The 20,758-nt window shown below is 34.1% G+C and overlaps 1 protein-coding gene and 1 long non-coding RNA gene across 2 annotated transcripts in view; one reads left to right on the top strand and one right to left on the bottom strand.

The window, feature by feature from the left end:
• Positions 1-718: 718 nt before the first annotated feature.
• The window catches only part of LOC124352825 (eukaryotic translation initiation factor 2-alpha kinase), a 43,831-nt gene continuing 23,791 nt past the window's right edge, over positions 719-20,758 (bottom strand). Inside the window, exons 7-16 of the mRNA XM_046802521.1 lie at positions 20,457-20,583; positions 19,111-19,218; positions 18,758-18,935; positions 16,788-16,878; positions 16,402-16,640; positions 15,221-15,367; positions 14,042-14,636; positions 12,761-12,940; positions 9,289-9,453; positions 719-4,713 (exon numbers count right to left, since the gene is read on the bottom strand). Coding sequence (XP_046658477.1) covers positions 4,516-4,713; positions 9,289-9,453; positions 12,761-12,940; positions 14,042-14,636; positions 15,221-15,367; positions 16,402-16,640; positions 16,788-16,878; positions 18,758-18,935; positions 19,111-19,218; positions 20,457-20,583 — 2,028 coding nt within the window. The 3' untranslated portion in view covers positions 719-4,515. The remainder of the gene's footprint in view (positions 4,714-9,288; positions 9,454-12,760; positions 12,941-14,041; positions 14,637-15,220; positions 15,368-16,401; positions 16,641-16,787; positions 16,879-18,757; positions 18,936-19,110; positions 19,219-20,456; positions 20,584-20,758) is intronic.
• On the top strand, positions 4,713-9,926 carry LOC124352826. Its single transcript, XR_006921539.1, has 2 exons — positions 4,713-5,057; positions 9,340-9,926. It is a non-coding gene; the product is annotated as an uncharacterized LOC124352826 (long non-coding RNA).

The following is a 20,758-nucleotide window of genomic DNA, read 5'->3' as shown; positions in this document are numbered from 1 at the left end:
AAAGTTCAAGAACTAGAAAAGAAAATAAGGAACAAGAGAGCTTTGAAAAGAAAACGCCTTGAAGACAGGTTTACACAAAGTGAAGACCCAAATAATCCATCCTACAGCTCAGGAAACTACTAGGCTATTGTAGTTGAAGACATTTTCTTCGATTCCCGTAAGTTGGTCTTTTTCTATTTAGATGCACGTTTTCTCAGCCATTTATGAACTTAGACCTCTCAAATTTTTACCACTTGTACGTTGTACTATAATCTAGGTCCTGACCAAAGGGTTTTACAAAATAAAAAGTATCATCTTAGAAATAAAATATTTTTGTGATTTTTTTAGTTTTAAAAAGGTGAATTTTTAAAAATTAGTTTTTTAATACTAAAAGATGATAAATTGTAATTTTGGTTGGTCATGAACTATAAAAAGGTGTGGTTTAAAAGACAAAAAATAAATCAAAGCTCTATCATGACTCATTATTTTAGAAACCTGCATTAAGTTTATATGGACTAAGATAGGCGGTAACAGTCCCCGTAAAACATTATTAGAACAAACAAAATTAACATCCACACCACAAAAGTAATAGAATTCGAAGCAAAAGCCTCCATTTTGGGCCAAATTAATTGGATTTAGTGTGCAGTCAAAAGTTGTAAAAACTAGTAGGCCAATGGGTTAAGTGTATTAAAAATTTTTGAAATTTCCTAAGGACAGGTACAATTAAATAAAAATTTAATCAATAAAAATATTTTATTCATTAAAATACAGCAAAATATATATTGTACATAAATACAATATTTACAATCAAAATTACATAACTGTATAAATTACACTAAAACCTAACTAAAAGCAAACTGAATGGAACAAACTTAACTTAGACATACAGTCAACCTTCTAAAACCTTACTGGGTCAGATAAGTAGCTTATAGTAAAAAACATTTATGGCAATCGTGCTGCAGGTGTACAGAAAATAGTAACTAAAATAGTAATTCATATACAATATAAAAATATAATATTCCAGAGCCTATGCTAATAATTCTGTTGTATGTTCTTTATGCCAAAATACATAACTGTCTTGTATGAGGGAGTTTAATTCCAAAGTCTTTATTGCAAAAGATGCACAGTCAATGGATTTTAAAGTGTTAAAAACATTATTTTATTAAAAAAAGAACACACACAATTATTACTTATATACAAATAATATTTTCGAACTTAAATAACATAAAACTTCTGTCCTCTAGGTACTAAACTCTTGAGCAACAAGAATCTATGACTAATCAATAAAGGAACTATGAACGTAAGGAATTTGAAAATATTTTTTTCGACCAGTATCATGAATTTTATATAAAATCACACGTAATTTATTATGTATTATGTATATTTTTATCAGACTACATTAGGAAGATAAATGTCTGGTTTTGTATCAAATATGTGTTTGTGTATCCTGCTTGTCCAACAATCTGTATGTGTTATTGCATAATATGCAAGTATAAATTAATTAGTGCAAGATATTTATAAGATATTTTCAGTCTGCAGCTTCTGAGGTATAGGAACTTAAATTCTATCGGAAAAGGGAGATTAATAAAGTGTAAAACTCTGTACGTTAACCAATAAGCGAGTAAGAAGTATTATTATTATTATGAAGCGATATTAGTAAAATATAAAATGAGAGGGATATACAGCACATTAGAGGATGAAAGTTCAATAACTAAATGGTGGATAAAAAAAAATCAACGCTAGATGAGACTTGGATACCACATCGTTATACAACATTCAATTTTAAATTTTTCTTTAGTGGCAAAATTTTAGAGATTGTTCCAATTTTCCCATAGAAATCTAAATCCAATTTGTTAAAATATAAATATATATATATAAGATTTCCTTTACTGGCTACGATCTTCTTACCTTCCTCTTTAAATTCAATTTATTAATGTTTACAGAATCAGTGGAAAGAATATGTAATGGTTAAGTGTTTTTACACATAATGATAATCAAAATATAAAAAATATATATTTCTCAAAATACAATGTCCAAACAGGAAAAACGTAATTTAACGTAAAGAACATACATCAAAACTTTATTATATATGTTATGGTTAATCTGTTTATTATTAAAACGTCCTGTGTAAACATTTTAATCTTAAAGTGAATCCAAGTAAAATTCAGTCATAGAATAACTGTAGCTAGATTAGAGAAAGTTGGCTGCATCAATTGTACACTGCTATTAAGTTACTCAGAAAACATTATCCATAATAAGAAAAAACACTATTAAACAGGCCACCTACAATCCATATTTAAATGTATATTATGTGATGTATTTTTATTAATTTGTTATAATATATTTACTCGATTCTAAATACTTATCAGCTAATACAAATAGTTAACTGCTGTATTCTCTATTTAAGAGAAGATTGGTAATACACTAGTCAAGTTTCACAGGAATTATATATTTCAACAATGTTAATCTTTATGTTTTCCTGAACAGATTACCTAAAGTTCCCTTCCACTTGATGTATTCCAGATTATTGAGCTTTTTTGTTTGGCAGTTGATTGATTAGAAATTTGATTAATTTGTTGCTGATTACATATTACAGATTCGGTTTGAGATGGCCACACCAATCACCATGGAAAATTATCCATGCTATAGTAAGTGACTACAGAACATACATATTTAAGTTTAAACACTTAACATAGGAATGTAAAGCTAAGATGCACGGTATTGACAAATAGCCTTTTGAATATAAGTTAAACCTACATTTAAACCATAATATTATGAAACAACTATTCATGAAATAAATTATGCAATGCAAAACACATGCTCCCACTGTATAAAAAAGAAGAAAAAGTTAAACTTAACTAAATATCTTTATATAAATTTCTCTGATTATCACAAGTTTATCTATAAACAGTTACCTAGATTTTAAATGTATATTTTAAAAATTATAAAAATCTGATATAAAACATAATAACATAACATTTATGACCAATCTGTTTTAGGCACTTCAATTATGTCTTCACATCGTTCTATCTCCACAGAGAGAAACCAACATTTCGAGAGGCTTCAGTGAATGTCATTTTTGACAAATCCGAGGTATCTGAAGAGATGCCTATGACATTATCCCACCAACAACTACCTTTAAACCAAGTGTACATATGCTTCAGAAATGTTTAAAGCTCCAGAAACAAATATAATACACAAGAAGTAGTGAATGAGTTGTCTGGAAGATGTAACCCGTTATTATATCAAGTAACAGGTGGATCAGAGACACATAGAATCTGTTTACTTTTGGACCTTCCCATGTTGCTCATGGCTGAGGCTGTCAGTGAACTTCCACCTAACTGCTGTGTGACGCTTGGAAGAAAATGTACATTGTATTTTAAATGTTTAGGAGCACAAATGTTTTTACAAGCAGGTACACTTTAGTTTCAATTCCCTGCAAATAACATGTTTTTAATAATTCACAGATAACGCATAAAATATTTAATTCAGCCTACATATATCTCAAGTTATTACATCCTATAAGAATATTCTTTTATATAAGCAAAAGAACTCAATCTTGATCCTTACTTATAACAAATGCAAAATGTTTAGAGAAAAATTAAACTACACTAACTTATGTGATCTTATCACCTAATTTATTGTAATACTAATACATTAATTATTGTTGTTTTTAACTTATTAAACCATTTTACAGACATATGTAACCATTCTAATGTGATTCAGAAAGATCACACAGAAAGTAAAAATACAAGTATCTACTTGTAATTATTTAAAATAACATGTGAAATTCTTATTGCCTGAACTACTTTTGTTTGGTTCTTAGGAAGATAAAAATTATCAATAAAATATTTACAAGATACAACTGTACAAAGTTCGATTTACCATTAAAAAAGCACCATTTCCTTTTACAATTTGTGAATTAAAATAAACTTGAATTGAAAGATGAGATAATCATATTATAATTAATAACAGTAGACTTTTGTCGAATCTGTGCTGATTGAACATATCACTATTAATATTCTATTATTTTAAGTTGATTATTATGTAAAATTTTACATTGCATAGAGCATTATCATAATCACTTCTATTTCAATTATTCAAATGTTGATTTATATGCTTGGACTAAATTCATGTGCAAATTTATTATGAAAATCAGATCTTAAACTTAACTTGTAATGAAATTACGGACCACGGAGGAGTGTAATGAATCACAATGTAGTCAACATAGATTTAGATATGTTCTCTACATAAGTGCTCTTTACTTTCTGTTTGACTTTCTTCTTCATTCTGTTAGATGTCCAATCATACTGATGAATCCTCTGCAAAAGTCAGCAGAGTAAAATCTAAAAAGCTAAAAATAGACTGTTTTACGACCTTACACGGGTGCAGTAAACAAATATAATTGGTTGCACTATATTGTAACACACCCTGCATCAACTAGTATTTACTACAGGAGTACATATCACAGATATTAAAGAAAACGTAAAGCTAATCGAGATTGACACTTATGAATCACAGCAAAACCTACGAAAATCAAGAGTCCAGACTGGACGAATGGCTAGAGGACTTGCTCACGGAGGTGGACAGCCGGCGTCTGCTCGGCAACTCAAAGTGCCACTCACTAGAGGTACCGAGTGGTGAGTCACAGTTGAGCGGGGGCCGTGCTCGGATACCGTATGTTGTCGGCCGCTCATCTGGCCTATGAGACAACATCAACCTCAACAGCTCAAACTGTAACAAATTTTATCAATTAATTAGTAAATCAAACAACTATAAGACTTAAAAATTGGAAAACCTATTTTAGAGCTTGTAGAAGAAACGATACCTCAATCAATTTTGTTTCCCAAATGTATTAAATAATACACAGGCTAATAAATTGCACAGTAAGCTATTTAAACCTGCTCAAAATTCCATTCAATGTATTTAACATAGTGCTTCTTAGCTTTGATATAATTTTTTTTGTTCTCTTAGGGCAAGAAGCTGAAAAATTACACTAAAAGGATCTTTGCGCTGCTTCCAGAATATCAGAATATAGCCAGAAGCGAACCCGCCTAAGAATTATATTAATTAAACAGGTATCCAGCAAATTGCTTGTAAGGTTCTTGATAGCTAAATAAAAAAATATACACTTAATATCTCTATTGTTCTACCTACTATATGGATTCTACACACTTAACATTTTGGAGTCAATAGGCGAACTAAGTCTGACATCGCTATGTCGTCCATTCTGGTCCTAGACTGGACTCAGTCCAACGTTTGTTGCAACGTGTATATCTAACCAAAAAGTCATTCGAACTCATATTTGTTCATTGTAATGTCTCTGTAGATATTGTGAAAGGGTTAAATGACCAGACACAATACAAGTAACCTTCATGTATGGTTTCAACTTTCAGCATTATTACGATATGTAGTTGCTTAATGTTTATTTTAAGCTGACCAACGTCTTGTAGCATCTGCTGCTGTTTGGTTAAGCATTTGTTTTGAATTAGTTTGTTTTGGAATAGCTACAGATATATTATGATTATTAGTTGACAACAAGAAACATATTAAGTGAGTTTTCATTTTCAATTAAAATTGCGTCTACGAGCTGGGGCGGTGATGAAATTGTTTTGCAAGATGAAAACATTGACGATGCACTATATAACTTTGATAGTGATGATGATGATATAGATTATGATCTTGCTATTTTTGATGATGAAAGTGTAGTAAGTGATCGTGATTTAGATGATGAGGCTGAAAAACCAAAAACTTTCAGCACCAGGTGGGGTTAGACCTAGGCCCACGTTTTTACTCAGAAAGAAATACAGTAGGTAAAAAAACCTGAAAAAATGTATTTGTACTTTATTTCAAAAATAAAAAAACGAATACAAGTTTTATTTTGCATTATTTAACTTTTTACAACAATGGTACAAGGCTTCTTTTTAGAAAAAACAAGAGTTTATTACAATTTATTGGTTTATCCCATCCGAAGGTATCTTCGCCTTGATGTGGCGGGTGGGCTTGCGTGCTCCAACGACCTCAAGAGCTATACCGGCGGTAGCGTAGCTACTGGTAGGGCCTCCCTTGCCGGACAGGTCTTCGTGAGGTAGGAGCCAGACTAAGAGAGATACCCTGGTCCTCCAGGTTGGGGGTTGAGCGTTGGGCTGACGACCCGCCTCATAAAAAATTATTGTTACGAATCACCAACAAAGAGTAGAAACTGGACGGAATAAACGGATAAAGACCCGGCTTTGCTTTAAACAATTACGATTTGGTACATGGAATGTAAGAACACTGGCAGCACCAGGGGCGAGTGACATACTAGCAGAAGAATTGCACAAGTATAACATGGATGTTGTGGCACTTCAGGAGACCCGATGGCCCCTGGCAGGGAGAATTAACACCAAAGATTATTTAATTTATTATAGTGGCTGTGAAGATGACAGATACCACGGTGGTGTGGGTGTTGCTGTAAACAAGAGAATTTCGGAGGCTGTGATACATTATGAAGCAATTAATAATAGATTGTGCAATATTAGGTTAAGGGGAAAATTTAGTAACATATCTCTAGTCAGCTTTTACGCGCCAACTGAAGAAGCAGAAGAGGAAGAAAAAGATAACTTCTATGGTCTTCTGGACGAACTGGTGGGTAGGTTACCAAGTTTTGATATGAAGATTATTTTAGGGGACGCAAATGCCAAAGTAGGAAGAGAAGAAGTCTGGAGACCTGCTATTGGAAAAGAGAGCCTGCACCAAGAATCAAACGATAATGGAACCAGACTGGCAAGTTTTGCAATTGCAAATGAATATAAAATAGTTAGCACGATGTTCCCAAGAAAAGATATACACAAATATACATGGACATCACCTGGTGGAACAACAAAAAACCAAATTGACCACGTGATCACAGACCAAAGGCACAAAAGTAGTATAACTGATGTTCGAAGCATCAGGGGAGCGGAATGTGGAACTGACCACTCATTAGTTTTAGTCAAAGTGTGTCAGCGAATAGCAATCCAGAGAAGAAAGGAAGTAAGGCAAGAAAGAAGAATAGAAGTGGGTAGACTTGAGCTTAAGAATATTGCTGATGAATTCAAACTGAAACTGGAGAATAGATTTAAATTTAAGGCCCTGGAAGACATGGAGAACAATGAAACGGTAGATGCCAAATGGTCTAATTTTAAGGAAGTAGTTCTGAACACAGCAGAAGAGGTATGTGGTAGTAGGAAGAAGAGAAACAAAAAACCATGGTTTGATCAGGAATGCGAGCAAGCTCTGAAAGACCGAGTTAAAAGGAAAATAGCGTGGATGAATAGTAACAGGGTAGAGGATAGAGAAAGCTATAATGAAGCAAATAGGGAGGCAAACAAGTTGCTGAGGCGGAAAAAAAGACTGTATCTGCATAGATTGCTTGACAAGGCTGAGGAAGATAATACAGCAAATAACGCAAAGGACTTCTACAGGAAAATAAGATTCTCCAAAAGAGGTTTTACCCCATACCCATATGGGGTAAAAAACAGAAATGGAGAGTTGGTGACAGAAAGTACAAAAGTTATAGAAAGATGGAGAGAGTACTTTTGCGAGCTACTAAATGTAGAGGACCAAACTAGGGACGAAGAGCAAGTTGGTGAATACTATCATGTTCAACCAAATATAGAACCACCAACCATAGAAGAAGTAAAGGATGCAGCCAAAGCGCTAAAGACCAACAAAGCTCCTGGGAAGGATGAAATAACAGCAGAATTCTTGAAGAAAGGAGGAGAAATAATAGTGGAAAATCTATGGAAACTAATACTTCGTATTTGGGAGAAAGAAGAAATGCCAGCTGAATGGCAAGAAGCAATAATAATACCTATACACAAGAAGGGTGAAAAAGAAGAGTGTGGTAACTACAGAGGCATCTCACTACTCAGCATCCCATATAAAGTTTTATCCAAAATTGTTTTAAACCGACTTGAACATTATACAAATGAAATAATCAGGGAAGAACAGGCAGGGTTCATAAAGGGCAGATCAACCACAAATCAGATTTTCATTTTCAAAGAAATATTAGCTAAATACTGGGAATATAATAAAGAATTTTTTGCCATATTTATTGACTTTCAAAAAGCATACGATAGCATAATCAGAAAGGAGTTGTGGACACAACTAGATAAATTTGGCATCCCGAGAAAATTAATAAACTTAGTTAAGATGAGTGTCACAGAGTCAAGAGGCTCAGTAAGAATTAATGGTCGGGACTGTGTACCTTTTGGGATAAACTCAGGAGTCAGGCAAGGAGATGGTCTTTCTCCAATCTTATTTAATATTGCCATGGAAGAAGCACTTCAGAGTGTAGCAGAGAGGGATTTAGGGGTGGAAGTTGGAGCTAAACTAAACATCCTGGCTTTTGCAGATGATGTTGTCATATTTGCAGAAAATGTAGATGATTTGAGGTCACTAACTGGACTATTTATGAGTGAGGCAGAGAAAGTGGGGTTGAAGACGAATGATGCAAAAACTAAATATATGCACTTTAGAAGGAATCAAAATCAAAGAGGAGGACCCCTACAAATTGATGGGCATGTTTTCAAACAAGTGGAGAACTTTAAGTACCTTGGGGTCACAATATCAAATAAAAACACAGATGAATCAGAGATACAAAATAGGATCAACTCAGCAAATAGATGTGCATATGCATGCAATAGGATACTTTCAACCAAATCTCTCTCTCACAAACTAAAACTAGAATATACAAAACAATTATATGTCCAGTGCTTTTGTACGGATCCGAAACGTGGAGGCTAAATAAGAAGGATGAGAAAAAGCTTCTAGTTTTCGAGAATAGAATTTTACGTAAAATTTATGGGCCATCATATGAACAAGGGGTATGGAGAAGAAAACATAATAGAGAAATCAGGGAGCTCTACAATAGTACGGATGTAATAGGAGAAATAAAGTGCAGAAGACTCCGTTGGGCAGGCCATGTTTTGAGAAGAGAAGAGAAATGCAAACTGAGGAGGGTAATGTACGGTAACCCAGAAGGAAGACGACCCCGTGGGAGACCGAAAGTGAGATGGTGGAACCAGGTGAAGGCTGATATGGAGAAGGTGGGCGCTTCAGAGGAAGATGCGGAGGACCGTTCAAGATGGAGGAGCTTTGTTGGTGCAGCTAAATATCACCTCCGATATAAATGGCCCTGGGAGTAAGAGTAAGAGTAAGTATTGGTTTATAGTGACATGTACATATGGGGTATTGAAATATAGTTGATAAAAAACTAAATATTATGTAGAAATTATTAACTAAAAGAAAAACGAAATAGTTGCTTACAACAAATAACATCCTCACCTCTTGTATAAATTTATTCTGAAAGTCCTGAGGGTACTTGTTGGCCCGCAGGTTGGTCAGGGTATGTATTCGTTCCATCTGTGTGCTGAATGGTACCAGCAGTTCAAACAGGATCACTCCCAAAGAGTAGATGTCCACCTTGTAGCTGTACGGCTTGCCGGACACCTGGACACATCAGTTAATGGTTGGTACACATGAATCATTGTGTTAAATCATGCCTTTTGTAACCAATATTTTTGTGTACAATCATGGTTCACTATACATATGCATTACACAAACATTGCATCCCATACACAAGACCACACTCTATTAAATACATACATAATAATCTTATTCTAATATCTTTTTTAATCTTTTCGTAAATCATTATGAAATAGGACTTTCTAAGTATCATTGATTGTTAACTTGTTTTTATTTATTTAATAAAAAATTAATATGTTTTTATAAATTTGCACACTGTACTTATTTAACTTCTACATTACACTGTATTAGCTTGGTATCTTTGACGACTACTAATAACTGAGCTTGGCCCGACACAAAAATTATCTAGTCTCTGAGAGAACAAATTCACATAGTATAACAGTGTTTTCTTGTATTGAGTGTTGTTTAAATGAATAAATTTGTTTAATTTCATCCAACTTAAAACTATACTTATTTTAAAGCATTTCCAAGAGCTCCTTAGGATCCAAAAGCATTACATAATTGTATGATCACTGTCAAAACAAGTAGTCCTGAGGTTACCAAGTAAAATGTAATTACAAACATCTGAGAAGTGTTTGTTTCAAACAAACATTGTTTAAGGAGCAGTTTTTGAATTCTCTGAATCACCCTTAGTATACCTTTTTAAACTTATTCTATCTTTAATTGTTTAATGATCCTTGCTGAGAAAATGATGTCATGATAGTTGACCTTCTTTTATTGGCAAAAAAAATACAGAAAATAATAGGTTGAAAAATCTTGAGAGTACAGTAGAACCCCTCATATCCGGTCACCACGGGACCAAGCCCCTGGCCGAATAACTATTCGGCCGGATAAACCAACCTACAGTACACAGCACTTGACGAAACAAAACAATTGTACTGTACTGTACTAACCGCACTGGAAATAATCAACGAACTGTTTACAGATTAAACCTACTAGCTCAACTGAGGACAACACAGGAAAATGTAAACAAATATATACACCAAAATAACGCAAGAGTCGTAGGAGACTAGTGCGTGCAACTGCGCGTCTGCAAGCCGTGGTAAATAAATTTCGATATTGGCTTGCGGGAAGTGGCCGGATAAACCGAGGTGCGGTAAAACCGAGGCCGGATATGAGGGGTTCTACTGTACACTATGAATGTATATTAACACTGCAATGAGTTAGGGTAGTAGTGCAGTCATTGAAGCGAAAAATACGGTCTTACCTCCGAATTTTTTTACTGTGAACCGATTTGCATGAAATTTTGGAATTAGGCTCATCTTACCCTTAACTTCAAAAGTGAAAATGATCTGAACTCCGCCTATTATTTTTAAGGGGTGTAAATAACCCCTTAATGGAAAAATCGACATTGAGCCATTTTATCGCTAGAAAACATGTTTAATAGTAAGTGGTGAAATTTTAAAGTGTTTTCTAACACAATTACCTCATATTAAAATCATTTTCAACCCCTTGAACATCTTACAACCCTTGCAAACAACCCCTAAATTGAAAAAAATCACAAAAAAATACTTTGGTATGATATAAAAAGATTTAAGTATAGAGTTAGTAATATTTTATATTTTCTATAATAATTATGAAATTTTTAACCCCCTTTCAACCCTTGAAAACTACCCCTTGATAAAAAAATTGTTAACATTTTTTTTTATAAAATGAAAAGGATTTAAATATTATTCCACACTCTCGAAAATGATTATGATATTCTTAAGCTTTTCTACCCTTAAAACCACCCCTAAATTAAAACAGTAAATATATATGATTACATATTATTTAAAAATAATTTAATTTAGAGTAAAAAATTGCCATTTATTGGATAAAATATTTACAAATTATACAAAAATCACTCAAATGTGTTATATATACATATAAGAAAGTTGGTATGTATTCATGCCTACGTTTCCAAAATATATGAGCCATATTATGTATATATATACACATTACAATAGTTTTGGGTCTCTATTATACTGCGTACTTTCACATTGCTCCAAATATTCACAGTCCGAAATTTTCAGTTACTAAGTAGAAAAACATATGATAAGTTTTTTGACCATAACTCCTTCAATTTTCATGGTATCACAATTAAATTATAAAAAACCATTGTAAAGATAATTAAGAGAGCTACAACATCCTTTATTGCAATATATAGTAAAAAACCTTTTTCTCAATCGGTGAAGGGTTAAAGCGCTTAAGAGAGGCTGTGATTGCACTGCCACGCGCTCTTTAAACAATCATATTTCCGTAAATTTTTGTTTTACAGAAAAATCAAAAAATCCAAATTGTTTGTCAGAAATATACCCACATTTTTCATACCTACACTTTTATTCGTATATGTCGTCATTTTTGAGATATTGTGAAAAAAGGTAGTTTTTTAAAAATTTGAATTTTTTTTTAATCGTGACTTTTTTGAAAAATATATGTCCTGAAGCAGCCAAACTGATACAATCTATTAAACTCTTCATAATAAAGTTGATTCTAGGCGGAATATGATTAATTTTAATTTTGGTGGAAATGGCACTTATGAAACCCATTGATTTAAAAGAAAAAAACATTAGATGCTCCTCTTATTTGCAATACAGCTCACTCATTTTACGTGCAATAGACTTTTAATAGTGCTCATTTTAAATCTTATTTCAAGCACTATAAAACTCTTTTTTATTAGAATGCCTAAAATGCATCTGCTCGCCGCTAGATGGCATTGACCACATCGATTAAATTTCAGACAAAATAAAAAATGGCTTTGATTTTTATTATCTAGCTTAATATTGCACTTAGAATACTTTATAAAAAACAAAATTGTTCATTTTTTTACCTGCTACAATTGTTTTCATTATAAAATTTTCGATAAAACGTATATTTTTGGAGATATTTGCAAAAAACCGATGAAAAACGTGAAAAAATTGTGAATTTTCAATTGCCAATAACTTGAAAAATATTGGATTTTTCGAAAAACGTTATAGATGATTTTTTGCTTAAAAGTAGGTCTTCTATTGATATCCGAGGTTATTTTGAAAAAAATAAATTCACTCCCGAGAAGGGGTGGCAACCACCCCCAGGGTGGTTGCGGAGTTCAAATCATTTTCACTTTTGAAGTTAAGGGTAAGATGAACCTAATTCCAAAATTTTATGCAATTCGGTTCACAGTAAAAAAATTCGGACCAACAATGCTTCAATGACTGCACTATAGTAGTAGTAGTAGTAGTTAGGATACTACTCTCCTGCAATAGAATGGAAGATCAATGAAAGTGAAGAACCGATTACTAAGGTTTAGTACCTGCTCCGGACTCATGTAGAGCTGTGTACCGACACGGGCTGTGTGCCTCTCGTCCACCCAGCTGTCCAGATCAGTCTCCACGCTGACCCACAAGTCTGCAGGACTCTCTGCCATCGCTGTCACCAGTCCAAAGTCCCCTACCTTCACTTGGCCATCTGGCGAGAAGAAGATGTTGGAAGGCTATAACACACACAACAGATTGTGTCATTACAAATCAAAGACGTTAAAAGACCAAATAACAAAATTTTACTTCTTAAAAAATACTTTAAAGTTAAGTGAACAACTGGCGCTTAGAAAAATGTATTAAATTATACAACAATTTTTGAGAAACGACACAATATCATGAACAATGTTTATACTTCATTAAAATCTTGGAGCAATATATACTTTTAAGTTATCTGGTTAAATTGGAAATCCAACTGGAGAAATTAAATTTCATTAAAGAATGTATAACACCAGATTTACTAACATATTTATTATTATTTGTTGTTCCTAAAGTTATTAAAAGTCCAGCAAAGCACGTTAATTAAAAGTTAACTCTGCACTTCACATAAACAAAGAACCAGATAGTATTAAGATTAAGAACAGCTGGTTATTAAATCATATTTCAGACTTTTTTGAAAATATCAATAGTATTTTGAAAAAATATGAAAACTGATTTCAGTATCTATAGATATCAGTTAAGATAGTCTGGTATTCAGATGACTCACAAATAAAACCGAAAATAGTCAATGCAACATCTTGCTCGTACCAGGCATGACAAATTTTAAACTCTCAATGTGCATATGCTAGAAACGTTAAAACGCATCAAAGGGTTACTATTAGAAAAAGACCCACACAAAATCAACCCCAGTAGTCACTAAGCAAAATCATGGTGCACACTGATTACTGATAATACAAATAGATTATCACTGGAAGACTATCTTGTTCTGTACATCTATTTACCCAAAGTGAAACTAGTCCGGAAACTTTTTATTACAACCTCGTATATACATTCATACATATATTCCAACATGGCACAAATACAAAGTTGCCATTTGATATTTTGACCCCAAAATAGTGTTGAACTTACACACCAAGTTTCAAGTCTATAGGAGCTTTCTATCAAGAGTAATCACACAGTTAGGTAGTAGACAAGAAAGACAACAACAAAATTTAAGGACCTGTTGGCTCTCTAATAAACGTTTTAACATGTCACATTTTGTCTCAATAAAAAAGTGTAAAAGTGTAGGTAATTAATTCAAAATAATCATTGGTCAAGAGTGTGTGTAATTCATTTACCTTGAGGTCTCTATGAATAAGTCCCTGCATGTGAACGTACTCAACAGCCTGTACAATCTGGTCGAAAATATTAATTACTGCCATCCTAGGCCTCTCATGGATATTATCTTTCAGCCAATCCTTCAGGCTCTCCTTCTTACAGAGCTGCATTTGGATAAACAAGTACATTCTGGAAGCGCAGACATTGCCAGACTTTGTGTCTAGTGATAGAGTATTTGGCCTCTTCGGAGGATTGTTGGTCTCCTCCACGTCTGTCTGGTCTGTGTTTGTGTCCATAGAGGTATCGGTCCCTACTGTGATGGCACTCTCCAGTTTCTCATCTTTGACTTCTATTTCTTCAAACACGTCGTCGTCCACCTTGGACACTTCCCGGGACGGAGAGCCGAACACGATGAAAGAGTCATTGTCTGTGTCTCCAGAGCAGGGTACCGGTGGCAATCCTGAACTCTCAGAGAGCCCGTCTGGCGATTGCCAAAGAGAGAGAGGCTTCAGCCGGCTCCGGTTGATAACGTTGCCTGCACTGCGCTCACTATCTGGTGTCACCTGACCTGTCAGATCTACAGTGAATGCATCGCCATTAGAGCTCGCTGCACCCCTGTAACACCACACCGGTAATAGACAGTTACATTCAAATGTAATGCAACACTTAAATTTTGTAGTGAAAAAAATTCAAAGATTTTGATTAGTCGATCTGTAGTGAACAAGAAACTATTGGGTATTACAGACCTGGAACAAGTAACTTAAAAATTACAGAACTTAGAGTATAACACAGTTTAAAAATCAGAACTTTCCCAAAAGTATGTGACTCACAAAAAAAATTAAAACATGGTATATCTAAACAACCTAAGCCTTTGTGACAATAACAGTGTTAAAAATATCTCAACTTCACACAAAATTCATATTTTTCATATAATCCATGAGTATTCCTTGAAACAATATGCAATAACTGAGAGCAAGTAGTACGGTAAATTGTTAAAACTCTTCATTACCTTGTTTAAACATTATCTTTGATTTCTTAGACAGCCATTTAGGTTAGAATCAGACACATTTTAAACCTACAGAATACACTTGCCTGTTACCTCTGATTTACGAAACACATATTTATATGTAATTTTACAAGCTATGACCAAGTTTTTCTCCCCATGGTTGTACAGAAACAAATAGCTGTGTAAAACTTACCTGGTATTCTGCCAAGCCTGGTCCTGCTTCTCCTGCCAGCCAGGAGGTGGACACTCCAGCCAGGCGTTGAAGTACCTTACGATGTTCTGATGGTCTAGCTTCGCCAACGCCTTCACCTCACGCATCACCCTCTCCCGAGACTCCTCACTGTGAAAACCATCATCAGTTGTCTCATCATTGTTATTAAGATACAAAATTCAGTATGTCCAAATACACACTGCACTAATAAACAATGAATTAACAACTTTTAAGTCAATTCCAACTCAATTTAACTCTGGATTTCATAATTTGTATCTGATTATTTTTTCTGACCCTTTTTATCAGTAACCTATAAAACAATTTTTGTTAGCGATTTCATATATTTGTCAACATTTCAGATTAAAATATAATTTTTTGCTATGTATGATAGACCATACAATAGACCTACACTATCTTCATTTATAACAATTTTATCAAAGTTAACATTTTTGGTATAATCACACCGCTATTGTGAAACCTGATATTATATTTTTCTGGAACCTTTATTAAAATAGGTCTTAAATTTTACACCTTTAATCAATTCAAAGTTTTTTTTTCTAAAAAACCCAAACAAACAGACAGAACATCATAACTAAACAATATAGGAAGAGACTTTATATAGGACATTTCTTAGTTATCATGACCTGACCAGTCATATGCTGAAGTTTGATAGAGTAATTTATGGATACTCGCATAGAATTAATATATTATTGACTTCTGTCAGTATTCTACTATATGTAGAAAACTTTACCCTCAATATCAAATTTGTTTTATAGAGCAAAATAAATTTAAAAAGACCATAGTTTTACAATTTATATTTACGAAGATATGGGTTATAAATAAAAAAACTAGAAAAAGGGATCCTTAGGGGAGGGTGAACAGGAAATCAGTAGGGATAGGGGTGTGACTTTTAGCCATACAGTAGTTTGGTGGGAGAACACTAAACTTTATAATAATTTTTTCTGCTATTTGCTGTTTTACAAAACACATTTCCTGGACTTCTTGACAACTTTAAAAATGTAATAAGATTCATGGTAGTAAAACGGCACAATTCAGCTGTTCCTCAAATAAGTGATGCGCATTTAAAATACTCAGAATTCCCTTCAAATGAACTGTGGCAAGAGTAAGAAAATAAATAATATAAAAATAAACCAAGTAAGCACCTGTTGGGAAGAGGAATCCTTTTTATTGCGTAGTGACAGTCGTCGATCTTATTCCTGGCTTCAAATACCACTCCGAAGCCGCCTTTGCCAAGACAGTGGACCGGTATGAAGTCAGAAAGGAAGCGAGACTCAAAACTATCCGAAGGACGAAGAGGGAGGGTTGAGAGAGAGGTGACCACAGTATCCTGGTTTGACATCTGGGAACTGTAAGTGGGCTGTGATTCCTTCACTAGAATAATCTGAACAAAAAACCACAATTTAAATTAAAATATTTTAATTAATACAAATACAACACACAACACTTAACATGTTCATGCAATCCAAAATTACTTTGTATAAAATATTGTTTAATCCTAATATTTTAAATCTGATTTTGTGCGACTTACTTGACTAGTAGGAATATTAAAAGCTTGAAGTCTGTACTGTATCAGGAGAACCAAAGTAGCAGTAACTCCACTGATCACAAGAATTTCCCTCCTGATAAAAGAATTTTTTTTAATTAGACAGGTAGTAGTGGTGTACAGAATAAATTCTTATTATTATTCAGAATTTATTGTATGGTTTATCTGATATTATTGCAAATCTTAATAATAATTGTAACAATCAATAATATACTGTAGAGGCTTCTTTCTAATTGAAAATCTTTAATTAATCTAAAAACCAACACTCCAATTTGAGTGTTTGTTTTTACATAAATTAAAACAATAATATATTATATTTTACTGTTAAAGGTTTATAAACAATATATTTTCACAAAATCTAAGCAAACATGATAAAAAACTATTTGGTAATGTAATTTAAAAACAATAAATTATCTATGTATGGACTAAGTACCATTCAAACTCTAATTTACCCACTTAATCACACCATAAAAAACTAACTTTGCTTCTCTGTACAAAGTGTACAAAACAATAAATGTAGGTCAAATGTACGAGGTGTGTCCAAAAAGTATCCGACCTTGACATCTGGCATGAACTGATGTTACTCAGCGGCAAAGGCAATCTGGTCCTCAAAGTAATCCCCTCCACAAGCCACTACCTTATTCCAACGCTCCTCCCACTTCCGGAAACACTCCTTAAATTCATGGCTAACAGAACCTTCGTTGCATTTTGTTTTATTTGTTGAACATCGTCAAATCTTTTTCCCTTCAAAGGAATTTTTAATTTTGGAAATAGACAGAAGTCACAAGGAGCTATGTCAGGACTGTAGGGAGGCTGTCGTAGTTGGTTGATGTCATGTTTGACCAAAAAACGCTGAATAGGATTTGAGGAATGAGCTGGCGCGTTGTCATGGTGCAGGATCCAGTCACAGCTTGTCCACAGTTCAGGTCGTTTCCTTCGCACTGCATCTCGTAGCCACCTTAGGACCTCAAGATAATACTCCTTATTCACTGTCTGGCCTCTTGGAGTATATTCGTGATGAACAATGCCGTCCTGGTCAAAAAAAAACTGTCAGCACTGTTTTGCTTCGACAAAGTCGAGTCTTGCTTTTTTCGGTTGTTGCTCTTCATGAGTTTTCCACTGTGAAGATTGAGCCTTTGTTTCAGTGTTTTAGCCATAAACCCATGACTCATCACCAGTAATAACTTTTTTAAATAGCCCTGGGTCACATTTTATCAAATCCAGATTGTCCTGTGCGATTGCAAGTCGACAGTTCTTTTGGTCTTCTTTCAGCAGCAGAGGAACAAATTTTGCCGAAACACGGTTTATTTTTAAATCTTTGTGTAAAATGTTACAAACTGACTATTTTGGTATTCCTGAATCTTCTTCCAGCTCTCAGACAGTCAATCGACGGTTTTCATTAATTGGTGCATGAACATGTTCAACATTTTCAGCGTTTCTGACCATTGAAGGCCTGCCAGATCGGTCATCACTCTCCACTGATATGTGGCCATTTTTAAACCGCCTAAACCACTCTTTTATTTGTGTATCACCTATAGACACGTCACCATAAACTTTCCATATCATAGTAATCGTCTCTGATGCTGAATGCCCAAGGTTTTGGCAAAATATAATGCAAATGTGCTGCTCAACACGTTCAGTCATATTGAAATGCGACGCACACACACGGCAGTACTGTACGGAACAGAGCCCTGTGACTCACTGAGTGACCGGATCGTATTCAATGCCTAATATGGGAAGGAGTAGGCTCACCCCTCCCCTCCAATAACCGGTTCGAGCCGGTCGGTTACACCGCGGCTGCCTACTGGTCGGCGGTCGGATACTTTTTGGACAGACCTCGTATGTTATGAAATCAAACTGAGATTTATATTCATTTATAGTTTGTAATTGTAAAGACAAGTAATAATACCAAATCGAGTCAATAAACAGTTCTGCCACTCTCATTCATGACTCACCACCAGAACCACAGAGACACCACATATATCTGGTTGTGGGTGAAGACAATCTCATCAGGGGACTCGATCACTGGTATCTCCTCCTTACCAGTGTTGTTGTTGGTATCGTTCGCAGGACACAGGGTGACAAGTGTACCTCGGCGGGGCTCTTGTTTGCTGTACAGGAAGTAGCCATTCCCTGGAGTCCCACATCAATTATATTTTGTATTAAACAAACATATATTTTCAAAAATATAAAAAATTAAGAATGACACTACTTTAAATTCAATTATATTCACAGTAAATCAAAACTGTGACCATATGGTTCAAAATAATATTAGATATAATATTTCTGGATAAAGAAGAGATTTTACCGTTAACATATTCTGATGCATAAAGGACAGCGATTGCAGTGGTTTGGTTTGAATCTTCCATGTCTGCCGCTACTTCAGGATCGGGACTCGGTAAACCAACGGCTGTGCCTAAACATAGACTCTTTCATCAATTTAATTCTATCGAGGTATTTATAAGACCAATTTATACCTAAAGGAGATTACAACAATAAGACCTGTCTAAGTGTGTTACAACTGAAAAATTTAAATTAGATTACAAACTATTCGATGTTAGAGCTTACTTTTGCTAGCTTTATTATTAAGTGTAGTTGATTAAAGAAACAGAGCTGAAGACCAAAACAATAACAAATTATAACTATAGCTAATTTAAAAATAATTATCTCAAGAACATTAGGTCTACATAAACATTATTACAAAACTAGTCTAAATTAAATTTTGAACTAAAAAAGTTCAATTTATAAAACAAAAATACTTTTATTTAACCTCATTTTAATAGACCATATAAAAATAATAAACTCATAAATCAAAGTGGATATGTTACACTTGGTTTCAACTAATAAACCACTTGCTCAAGAGAATGTGACAAGAATATCTCTTACCATTTACAACTATCTCCACAGGTGTTCTAACTAAATATGACTAGTTAACTTGAATAAAACATATATCTAAAATTCCCTACTCTATTACAGACTCAAAGGAGTATTGAATACCATGCCAGAAATAATCTCACAAAATATGAACACGTCACACTACATGGGGCAGTATTGGTCTCAATGTCTCCCCAAACCTGGATGATTATGTCCATCCCATGTCTGGAGAGTTGGATAACCTTGTTCTTTAGAGTCTGGCTGTGCTCGTCCATCTAAGTCAATCATGACTCGATTAAGCAACGGCAGTGTCTCGTTAAGAGCAATCAATATTATTTACTTAGTCTATGACAAAGCTCCCTCAAGTGGAGGATTCCATTCGTCTGATCTAAGAATCGAGCCCTAGCTATACCTGTTGCAATCTTGATAATGTTTAGTCAACGAACACACTATGTTTACATTATATTACCACTAAACTAGATGGCATTGTGGCCGTAACTGCATAATCACATTTGACTTAATGTACATTCATGTCGCTGTGTCCCACGACAAGATTTATTGGTGCGATATAGGCCATGACTTGCCTACCATGTTGCAGGGTTGTATTTAAGAGGATCTGACTTAAGTGTATATAGGTCAGTCTATACTCAGTTGCTGGTAAATATAAATTTGATATATTCTCTTAGTGATAAAATCAGTATTGATGAGTTTTCAATTATGATACAAACACAATAATTGAAATAAGTGATATTTTAAGATCACTACAAGATTAAGACTCACTGGTGACAGGTATTGGTTTCCATGGTATCTGAGGAAAGCTGCGCTCGTCGTTCACCAGATGATGTCGGTAACTGGCTGCAAGTTCGTATAACTTCTGCTGCATGCTCACACTCTCCTGTATGTACAACTGGAAATACCACAAATACATGTAATTATCGCAAGATAGCTAACTTAACGTTTTAGGAAACCCCTTTCAGATGTTAAACAGACAGTTCCGAGAAGAATTTTTAACCTTTCATAGAACATTTATGTTAAATGGCACTTTTACGAGAAAATCTTATGAACATTTGACAAAGACATCA

This window comes from Homalodisca vitripennis, chromosome 1, assembly GCF_021130785.1.
Source record: "Homalodisca vitripennis isolate AUS2020 chromosome 1, UT_GWSS_2.1, whole genome shotgun sequence".
Classification (NCBI taxonomy): Eukaryota; Metazoa; Arthropoda; class Insecta; order Hemiptera; family Cicadellidae; genus Homalodisca; species Homalodisca vitripennis.
This window is presented reverse-complemented; position numbering and strand designations above follow the sequence as displayed.